The 11,711-nt window shown below is 32.3% G+C and overlaps 1 protein-coding gene across 1 annotated transcript; it reads right to left on the bottom strand.

The window, feature by feature from the left end:
- Positions 1 to 2,831: 2,831 nt before the first annotated feature.
- On the bottom strand, positions 2,832 to 6,536 carry LOC127096699 (uncharacterized). Its single transcript, XM_051035253.1, has 3 exons — positions 5,985 to 6,536; positions 4,403 to 4,741; positions 2,832 to 3,576 (listed from the first exon to the last, which is right to left on the bottom strand). Exons 1-3 carry the CDS (start codon positions 6,270 to 6,272, stop codon positions 3,073 to 3,075), a joined length of 1,131 nt encoding a protein of 376 aa, XP_050891210.1. The 5' UTR covers positions 6,273 to 6,536; the 3' UTR covers positions 2,832 to 3,072.
- Between the last annotated feature and the right edge of the window lie 5,175 nt (positions 6,537 to 11,711).

Raw genomic sequence — 11,711 nt, forward strand, 5'->3', positions numbered from 1 at the left:
GTTGCTATTTTTTTAGAGTCTGAAATCTAGACCCGAAGACTTCTATATGTACCTCAAATTAATTACGCAAAAATATCATATAAGAAGCTTATCACCTTGTTGCTTAAGTTAGCTATAACCTCACAACAAACCCAAAAAATATATGATAATCCTTAATCTCTAGGAATTTTCATATATTATATTTTTAACAAGTACAATTATCTATTGACTTTATTAAATGAGTATTCCATACACATATGGATCTATCTAATTGAGAAGAAAGTGATGTGGTCACAATGTTTAGGAGATTCAAGCCACATGTTGAAAAGCAAAGTAAATGTAGCTTTAAAAAGTTGAGAAGAAATGATGGAGATGAACACATCTCTAAGGAATTTGCACAATTATGCGAGGATGAAGGTATAAAGCATGGAGTCCTTGCACCAAATACACCCTAGCATAATGACATGGCGGAAAGAACGAATACAAGTATCCTAAACATATCCAAAAACATGTTAAAAGAGAAGAAAATTTCTTAAATGTTAACGGGTGTGTCAGTTTCAACTTTAGCTCACATCATAAATAGAAATTCATTTCAACACTACATGAGGCTTGGATATCTCAAAAACTAGTGTTGGCCATTTCAAAAAATTTGGATCACTGTTATGTGCCCGAGAAAATCAAAATAAAACTTGATGGCATGGGCCAAACAATGGTTCTCATATGTTATAACTCAACATTTAAATACAAATTGTATGCTCCAAAAGAGAACCAAGTGGTATTAAGTAGAGATATGGATTTGGTAGCTATGCACAAAAGACCCGTGTTTTACCATTGAAGATATAATTGAACACAATACAAAACTTGTATCATAACATGAATAGTTGAACACTAAGGAACTTGAACAAAATTTAAAAAGATGAAGCAGGGCTAAAACTCAATATTGTTTCCCAAACAAGCAATCACTCTAAGATGGTGACTTAGTCAAAAGTATAAGAAAACATGTTTAGATTAACAAAGGTTATATATGGCTTGAAGTAGGCCCATAGAGCTTGGAACAACAGAATTGACACATTTCTCATCAAGTTAGGCTTCACTAAGTGTGCATCACAACATGAAATTGTTGATAGTGTGCCTATACGTTGATGACTAGCAAATCACTAATGAAAATGAAGAGGAGTTAGAAACCTTCAAGATAGATATAATGAAAGAGTTTAAAATATTTAATATATCATATTTCTTTGGGTTGGAATTTGTGATAACATGCAAAGGTATATTCCCACACCAAAATAAGTATGCTGCAGATGTATTGAAAAAGTTTCATATGAGCAACTGTAGTAACTACAATGGAACTCGGAGCTAAACTGAGCAAATATATAGATGAAAAGCAGTGAATGCTACATTCTAAGGTACCCATGCAATACTAGGTCAGAATTGTGTCAAATTATAGGATCGATGAACAAACTTATGGAACAACCAAGACTATATCATCTTCTAACTACAAAGAAAATACTCGGGAATGTTAGAGACACAATTGATCATGGAATTTTGATGTCAAACCAAAATAATAACAAAAGAGATACGATGACATATGGCTACTGATATTTTGACTAAGGAGGTGATCAAGATGACCGGAAGAGCACTACAGACTTCAAAGAAACAAGTAATAGTTGACCTGTCATCATGTGAAGCACAATATATGGCAATTTCATTTGCAACATGGCAAGCACAATAAATTGAGATGTTGCATGAAGAATTGAAGATTCATGAAGGAGAGAAGATGAAGCTGCTGGTTGACAACAAATCAACCATTGATCTAGCAAAACATCCAATTAGTCATGGAAGAAGCAAGCACATTAGGAGGAGATCAAGTAAACTATGATAGATTGAAGGTTGAATTTTGTAGAACTAAGATGCAACTCGCTGATATGTCGATAAAACCATTGAAGAAAGCAAGACTTGATGACTTTAAAAAGCTTATTGGAATAGAGACTTTCAAACAAGAATTAGGTGGTGTGTTTTGTAGTAGTTATGTTTTGAAAGTTTATAACTAATTTTGTGTTGATTTGTAACTTTGGTCTCAAAGTTTATTACTAAATGTGTGTTGGGTTGTAACTTTGATCTCAAAGTTTATAACTAACTCTTGTTGAATTGTAACTTGGACTCAAAGTTTATAACTATTTGTTTATTAAAAGTTAGTTTGTTTAATTTAAAGGTTGTTAGCTTTGTACATAATCATCTTCTTAATTCAATGAAAAATAATTTCATAAGCAAAATCACTTTCTCTTGTTGTGCATAATTTCAAACTTAGATTGAGTCACAAATTTCTTATATTGTCAATAAAAAAATTGTTCAACAGATCTCAGATCTCACACTGGAAGTGCGCTCAAGTGTTCGCAATATGTTACTGCATTTTCTCTTGACCTACCCAATATATTACATTCTACACAAATTTAACATCAGCCAATATAATTTCAACGCAAAACATCGTAATAATATGATAAAAATGACTACTAAATATAAATAACTAAGTTAACCTAAAACTACTAAATTAAAGAGCATTATCAACACAAGGATTTGCACAATTCAGTTTAAATGATATGAAATAATTCTTATTCCTTAGAGTTATCATTAGACAACTGAGATGGCTAGTTAATTTGTGGCGATTGTTTTCCTACACAAGATTGATTGCGTGAAAAATGTGCCAAGTATGTAGTAGAGTGCAGTTTATGTAATGAAAATGTTGAGACTCATCTACATGTTCTTTTAACATGTTATCGCTTGACCAACAATTGGTTGGAGTTCTCCATTCAACTCCTTAAAAACAATTGCAATAATATTGATCATCTTTGCCCTGTTTGTGAAGTTAACCATTCTTTTCAGTTTATGAAGTTTAACATCCTTTTCAGTTTGAGGACAAAATCCTGAAATGCCTTGTAAAAATCTAAACGCTGGCTAATTTTTTGTCCTAAACCAAGGATCTTGAGAAATATTCCGTATTCAAACTATGGTTTGCTTCTATACAATATGTACAAATTTTTTGTTATGGTGGACAAAACAGATGGAAAAGGAAAGTAAAGTCCCAACTCTTTCCTACTACACAATTTGTTCTACAACATCTTGATCCTTCTTGATATCAGAGGGAGGCAAAAAACAATCCATTGACAAGCCACAAATGTTAAAATCAACTTCTTCAATCCTCCACGTCTCTTCAATTCTTCGCTTATGGTTATGTGCTACACCATACCTATATAAAATAGCCACTGTCTTGCCACCATGTGCTATTTTAATACCATCTATGTATCTATAATCCTCAATCATTGACTCAATGCATGTTTCCCAAAAAACAGATTCATTTTCTTTGGACGGCTTCATTCTAACCAACTTGGAATCTTCGAGTTTGACAAGTAACCCTGTGCGTTGGCTAAAGTAACCCCACACCGTGTGTCTGATAACTTCTGTGCGTGATGTGTTTTGTGCTTCGAGGACGTCATGTGCTATCTCTAACTTGAGTAGAAAACAATCTTCTTTGTTAATGGTTTTCTCTCCCACACATACAGCATCTAGAAACAAGTTGGCTGTACATCTTGGATCCAGCCCCTGATAATAACAATATACACAAAATTAACAACACGATCTTGATTAAACGAACCCCTTTATAACTTCAATGATAAATTCAAATTTTTGGCTGCACACCAGTTGATTCAAATTCAATTATTGGTTAACAAGGGCTGAAAAACACAGAAGGCCATAAACAAAATTATCTAAAATGCACATATTTACCTTTAGCTTAAGTTAAAATTGAACTTTTATTTTGAAATAAGAACAGTAATAATTGAATTCTAACATGTTTTTAAGTAATAGTTGAAGATAGAAAGAATTAATACAAACAAATGTATACTACCAATACTTGACAAATTTGATATAAGGGTAGAATCTTCTTATACCCGAACTCAAGTGACCCTTATCCTATGGAACATAATTGCTACTCAATGCTCGGTTTGGTCCTATATGTTCGGAAACAAATTGCTAACAGAGTTGTCGAGCAAGTAAAAAACTTGTATCAAAAACTCAATCAGGTACATGGTTTTTCCACTCAAAGATAACAAATTCTATTTTGGAAAAACAAACATAATGGAGCATTGCATTCATAGATTTTGTAAAGTTATTATTGTGATTTGTGGCTAGTACTAATACTATATCCTAAGTCACAGATTCTAAACTTGATAAATGCCAACTTTTGTACTTATCTAATTATTTTTATTTATATTTATAATACCTGACAACTAACCAACTAATAACCTCTTATAGCCTAACAATGTTATTATTAATTGCTCTAATCGGAATAAACTAAAACTGGTGTAAGCAGTTGGTTGCATAAAGATTGAACAATAACCAATTTTCTAATTTGTCAGTCTATTAGTACCTGAAAGACGCGGCGAAGAGGTCTTGGAGGTCCTTTATTAGCATGACAAGGTTTAGAAGAAGATTGTGTCCATGCTATCTTCCCATCACTCCCTGCACTGACTTTGAAACCAGAGACAACCAATTCAAAATGCCACAAACTTGGATTCTTTTTCCATAACACAAAACCTCCCACTTCAGCTCTACCAATTGGTTTAATGCTATCATCTCCCGCACGCATCTCGGACCCAAACATCCTCACTTGCCCAACTGCATACATACTCTTCAGTGAATTCAATGCTCCCATTCCTCCAGTGGCAGCTATGTATTGCTGCACTATATACTTTGCACTCGAAGCTTCCTGACATTATTTCATTCAAACCGCTTTTATTCAATTGTAACACACAAACAAGCTTTAAAAAATCCCAATTATACTATATCGCTAATAACATACTTGATGAAACAACTCATTAATCATTTTATTTTAATATTCTAATCAATTGTGATATGATCATGGAAATACTACAATAACATGAATGATTTTAGAGCTGTTGTTAGTAACAATGATAGGATTACAACATCATACATCATTCAAATTTTAACCTCGGAAAATTGAACTCAATGACTCTGTGTTCCTATAGCTGTTCAATCCAATATCAACAAATGAAATTAATGGCCGGGAGTATTAATCTCTCGACTAATCTCTCAGTCGTTGAATTAAATCTAACTGTTGGTATTAGACTAGACCAGACCAGCTGCAAAGGATCAAAGCTCCAGCTCCAACAGAATCTGACTTAAAAAGAACTCAAACATGAAGTGTCATCTAATTTTCATGCAATGGTTCTCACGAGCCTTAAAACATAGTTTTAAATTGAAGTCGTGGTCCGGTTGCAATTATGTTTCAAACTTTATATTGTGATAATTCTCGATAAATGCAGCTGCAATTATAGTTGCAATACGTTGCAGTGACCACTAAAATTGCGGCTGCACATTCGATTGTGGACCATAATTTAAAAGGATGCCTACAGCAATGCCAGATATTTCACTTTTGTCTAAAATAAAATAGTATTAACAAATTAAAATAAATAAATAATATAATAGCCATTCCAATTTAATTTTTTAATTATAGACATCTAGAATTGATTTTAAATTGTTTGGTTCTTCAAAAGTAAAGTTGGTTATGCCTCGGAATTGATTCTCCTTGAAGAATCTAAACGTGATATTTACATTGAAAAATTTGTGATTCAACTCACTTTTGCAAAATGTATTCAAATATCAATCAGTTTAACTTCAACTTAATTTTAATCATAATCAATTTTACCGAATCAATTTACTCAAAATTCGGCATTGTAGACCCAAACAAAACCTCAATATCATACATGTAGAGTTGAAAAACGAGATTCACTTACTTGTGCAGAAAACAATCATTCAATCAAAACCACAATATGTTATTTCTAAATTAATTCATCTATCACATAACATTAACAACGACTTAATCAATGCATTAATAAACATACACATGAAATTGATGATACTAACCGTTAAAAAAAAGAGAGAATCAATCATTAACATTGCAATTTTGATAAACGCGAAACAATGCTTACGATGCTAGAATCATTGAGAGGACGAGTTAACGTATGATCGCATTGAACCTGAAGAGGAATAAGAGGAGAACCAACAAGTTTAAGCAACGCAATGAATTCATTATTAGAAGTAGCAGAAAGATGCGAAGATTTATCGTTAGAAATGTGCGCTTTCATGAGCGAGCAAAGATTCTGCCACCGATTTGAACCACTGCTTCCGATTCCAGTCCACATATCCTCCGGAATCGGAACTTCCAAAACCGTTTCTAATCCGTCTTCCTTATCGAAATTTGGACACAGTGTCCTCATTGGATTGGAGGATTTGATTCTCCAATTAGCGTCTCGAATTTTGTTCTGAGATTTTATTTTCCGAGTAATTCGTGAAGATATATAGATACCTAGCTAGCTAGATTCTATGGTGAATGTGAATGGATTTTGATGAATGCGAGAGGGATGCGTTTTTTTGTTTGATGTTTTTGAAGGCGTCATTTGCGGGAAGGTTACTTTTGGTGAGGAAACGGAATTACCGGCTTATCGTTTTCCTCTACTTTGGGGATTATTAATTCTTTCTTGACAAAAATCTAGCGGCTATCTATCTTAAAAAAAATATGAGCTTACATTATTTTATCTTTAAAAGAAAAGATTTTTTTTTTCTGTTTTTAAAATGAATTTTATAAAAGTATTTCTATAAATCTTTAAAAAAATTAAATTCATTTTTGAATAATTTTGATATTATATAATATAAATATAAATTATTGAAAATTAAAAGTATAGTGGAAATTATATATATATATATATATATATATATATATATATATATATATATATATATATATATATATATATATATATATATATATATATATATATATATTTAAAAAATTATTTTTAATATTTTAAAATTTAAGTGATTTTTAAAATTTTAATATTAAAAAAATATAGTAAAATGATAAAATATCTAAAATAATACTTTTTTTGAACAAAGAAGATAAAGACTCGTATTATATCATACAAATGTCCTTGATATCTTTATCATACATTTTTTTCATCTCATAAAAAAAAATACTTATGTTATTCCTTATGCCTATTTTTACTAAGGTGTATATGCAACTATTCAACTCTCTAGGCACCTGAATACTTTTATACTCTCCCATTTTTTTCAACTCGTGCTAGGTGAGTCGAACATGCATTAATCGGTTATATTTTCTTTGATGATCTTTCATGATTTTCTCATAAGCTTCTTTCAAATTCGTTTGAATAACTATTTTTGCCGGTATCACAATTATTGAATAATTTGACACCTTCGAGAATGTCCTATAATTGAGCATTCAACACAAGACAACAACCCATCAACTTGGAAAATCTATGAATCGAGTTACCATTGTTATCTCTTAATACACATCCACAACCTGCCCTAAGCTCATGAGTAACTTCCTTATTTATGTTAAGGGCCACCCAGTTCTCCGGCAGCGGCTTTCATTGAGTAACTTTGGCCACATTGTTTCTTGACATCAATTTCTAAACCATCATAACACTATATTGGTACTACAACACTCTTCTAGTGATTATTTGCACTAAATCTGTAAGCATAATATAGTTATCTTCATATACTTTCTTATTTTTCTCCAATACATATAACATGACAAGAGGTAGCCCATATTTCTTGCCAATTCCTACCAATCTTGTTGTAAATATTGTGTTGCACATTAAACAATATCCAATCTTGTCCATTAATTGCAAAGAACATGTCTCAGTAGTTATGATCCACAAGAGCTAGCCAGATATTCCTAATAGGCGGACAATCACAAAGAGCATGATTCATTGTCTCTCTCATACCGCCACAGTCATGGCAGTAAGGATCCATGTGTAAATGCATGTCCATACTTCACTCATTGGGAGCTTCTATATCTGAATATTTGGTTGCTTATCTTGTCACTTTCATCTTTGTTTTTATTTCGATTTGTTGAGTCTCATTCATTATTGCATTTCTCATAATCGAGTTTGATTTGACTCATTTTTAGCATGCATAAAACTTTGGTTAGATTTGATATTGATCTAAATATTCTTTGATCAATAGCATATGTTAGTGGAATGAAATCATTTTGTGTTTTGGTTCAACTTTGATTCAAAAGTAAAATCTCAAAATGCTTTTGAAATTTTGAAATTTTGAAATTTTGAGATCTTACAAGATTGATTTGAATCATTCAGTTTTACACATAATTTTTGATCCTGGTCAAATTGGAGTGAAGCTAAACTCACTAATTTGATTTTGATCCTTATCATTTTCCTGGGAACATATTTTGTTTGATTTGATTCGAATCAATATTTGTACATGATTCGAATCAATTTAATATTTCAAAATTCATGTTTGATTATGTTTGATTTTATTCGAATCAATATGTCTACATGATTCGAGTCAATATGTGTACATGATTCAAAACAATTTTTTTTTCAAAATTACTTGTCAGTCTGTGTCATTTGATCTGAATCAAATTTTGAACATGATTTGAATCACGTGGCATTTGATTTGAATCACGATTTTTCTGATCGGAATCAACTTCACTTTTTTTTCAAAAAACGGTTATCTTTCATTCCACCTCATTTTTCTCATTTGATTCAAATCATTTTTTCTTTATTCGAATCTAACTAACTTGTTCAACCATTTTGTGTGCTTCATCTCAAGCACATATAAAATATTTTTGTCATCATCTCTCATGCAACATTTATCCTAAACATATTTTCAGTATGATTTTTAGTGAAAATCAATTTCCTTTGTTTTAAGTGTTCAAAGTCTTACAACGAAATTATTTCTATCTTAAACTTAAATTGAGTTCAGATCTTGATAATGAGAGTTATGAGATTGATTGATGGAGGTGGTACTTGAAACTAACTATTCTTGGAGATCTTGTTTAGTTTTTCATATTGTCAGCAAGATTGATGGATTGTCAATGGTGGTGAAAATTCCATTGAAAATATGTAGGTTCTTCTTTTTTGCATTGCCTTAATAGTAATTGTTGTTGGTGTAAGCCCTAGAGGCCAATACTTTTGGTACTTGTATCGAATTATTTATTAATAATAAAAGGTTTTTTCTTTATTATGTTTGTTTAATAAAGTCCTTAGAATAGTTAGTCCGTTTAATGTATCAAGTGTGACTTAATCATGAGATCCCATTAAACAGAAGGACAATATTCTTAAAGTATTCGTAGTCGAGCTTTGTTGTGAAGTGGGATAACATTAAAACATTAAGACTATTATGTATATAGACTGATGATCACATATCATGGATCATAGATAAGGAGTTATCAAGTCTTAAACATAGGTATGAATATTAGGAGTAATATTTATACTGGATTGACCCGCTATGAGAATACCATATAGAATGTTATGCAAAGTGTCATAAGTTATTATCATGGTGATAGTGGTGTATACCACCCTTCGACCTGAAACCACTATGGACCCTAGATATAGAGTCGAGTGCTTTATTGCTGATCAAACATTGTATGTAACTGGATGACCATAAAGACAGTTGATGGTTACTCCACGAAGCATTTTAAGGGACATGAGTGACCTAGACGGAATTTGCCCATCCTGCGTAACATGATAAATGTCTATGGGCCTAATATTGAACTGGACAATGATGACACGGTTTATGTCTTTTGTTCAATATAGACATAGGGGAAAAGGGTAATTGTACACATAAGTATTATCACAAAAGGATTTGTCAGATCACATGACATTTTCATGTCTTGGGTAGCAGTGATGTGCTGCTAGATACTGCTCAATGTTTATTATGTTAAATACGTGATTTAATATAATTGCTAATGTCGCGAAAACCTACAGGGTCACACACAAAAGTACGGATTGATGAGATATATAGTAAATAAGGAACATCGTAAGGTACGATGCACTTAAGTGAATTGTAGAACATCGTAAGGTACGATGTACTTAAGTAGAATACGAAATATGGTAAGGTACCACACACTTAAGTGATTTTGGCATATCATAAGATATGGGCCACATACACTTAAGTGGGATTTTTAGCTTACAGTCCACACAAGTGGTTCTATAAATAAAACTCTTGTGCAGAAGCATTTGTTCAGTTGAAATTTTCGTTTCTCTCTCTCTCTCTCTCACTCAAAGCTTTCATTCGTAGCAGCTAACACTGAGACTGGAGGAATTCGCTCGTGTGGACTGAGTAGAGGCGTTGTCACCATTCAACGTTCATGATCGCTCCTTAGATCTGCATCAAAGGTTTCAATCGCCACAAGAGGTAACGATTCTATCACTGATCATGTTCATTCGTATGGATCACTAAAGGATAAATTTTTTAATTTTCGCTGCATTTTGGATTGCTATTCTCCTTCAGTGGTATCAGAGCTTGGTTGCGAAACCATGCATATGATAGATGTTTATTTTATGTATTTTCTGTATTAATACGATTAAAAGACATAATGAATTCAATAACAAATGAGTAATTAAATTTGGCATCATGTGTGTACGATTTAGATGATTGATGTTGATTATGCTTTGGAATCCGACGTTAGTATGGTGAAGCAGCGAGACATCGATCGTCCATAGGTTACACAATTAAGATCGATCAAGTTATATATATGATATAAGTAATTCTGATATAAAATACGATATATATGATATAGTGTTTCTGTTTCGTCCATTCAAACACTTAATGGTTGTTTTTCTTTGAGCGATCAATGGCCATTTGCTTCTTGATCCGACATTAGTATGGTGAAGCAAAGACATGTTGATCAATCATACTGAATTAACAATAAAAGTGTGTTTAACGGTATGAAATTGTTGGATTAGGGTTCATGGACGGTACACGGGTTGTGTTGTCAAAGAGTTATGCGATTAGGGTTATGTCTGCACAAGAGTTATTCTTTAAATGAATTATTCATTAAAATTTTGCATCGGGACGCTGCCCCTACAACCCCGCAGGGAGCGCTGCCCGGGCAGCGAAACTCCCGGCTAACTCTGCATAGTGTGATTGGTCGCCGAAATTTAATTTGGTTTATTTAATTAACATAATTTAAATTAATAATAATAATGTGTTTATTATTATTGTCTTGTGGTGATTGATTATGGCCTTAGTTTTCCTTTATTTTGTTTTGGGATTTTAAAATATGACCTGCGTGTCGTGCCTCTCTTTTAATCTCTTAATGTTACTTCTTTTCTCATATCACTCCCTCATATGTAAAACGAGTCTCTTTTATGTAATGTAATATTATGAAGAAAGGGAAGAATACAATATCAAATGAGGACAACCTTGAAGACCTTGCTTAGAGAAGCTTAGATCGTTATTAGGTTAGCTTAGTTTCTCTCATTGGCTTGGGAGAACAATTGCGCTAGGGGGCATAACTATCTCATTTTGTATGTATGTTGATGCATGTGAATGTATGTTGATGCATGTGAGGGATAATTTATATGATAAATAAGTCGGTGAGATCAGAATAATTGCAAATTCCCTCAAATTAAATATTAAGTTTATGCTTTTCATGTTTTAGCACTCATCAAGACTAGTATCGAATAATGTAGGTTTCGCCTACGTGAGGTGCATGTTCTATATTAGTAAGGTGCGATGGGATAATTGTAGTATCAAATTGCTAAAACAATGAGTCAAACTTAACTAAATAAATTATAATAAGATTATATACGTTTAGAAGCAAGAGTTGAAAATGATCCATGTGATGGATTGGAATAAGGACTTATTCACCCAACTAAAATATTCGAGAG

Source organism: Lathyrus oleraceus, chromosome 6 (genome assembly GCF_024323335.1).
Source record: "Lathyrus oleraceus cultivar Zhongwan6 chromosome 6, CAAS_Psat_ZW6_1.0, whole genome shotgun sequence".
In the NCBI taxonomy this organism is placed as follows: Eukaryota; Viridiplantae; Streptophyta; class Magnoliopsida; order Fabales; family Fabaceae; genus Lathyrus; species Lathyrus oleraceus.

Bases quoted from the DNA above. Each gene is read 5' to 3' on its own strand.
- LOC127096699 (XM_051035253.1), bottom strand. From the start codon at position 6,272: ATGAGGACACTGTGTCCAAATTTCGATAAGGAAGACGGATTAGAAACG. The intron at 4,742-5,984 runs GTAAGCATTGTT...AAATAATGTCAG, and splicing joins CTCTCAATGATTCTAGCATC to GAAGCTTCGAGTGCAAAGTA. The intron at 3,577-4,402 runs GTACTAATAGAC...TGTTATTATCAG, and splicing joins CTCTTCGCCGCGTCTTTCAG to GGGCTGGATCCAAGATGTAC.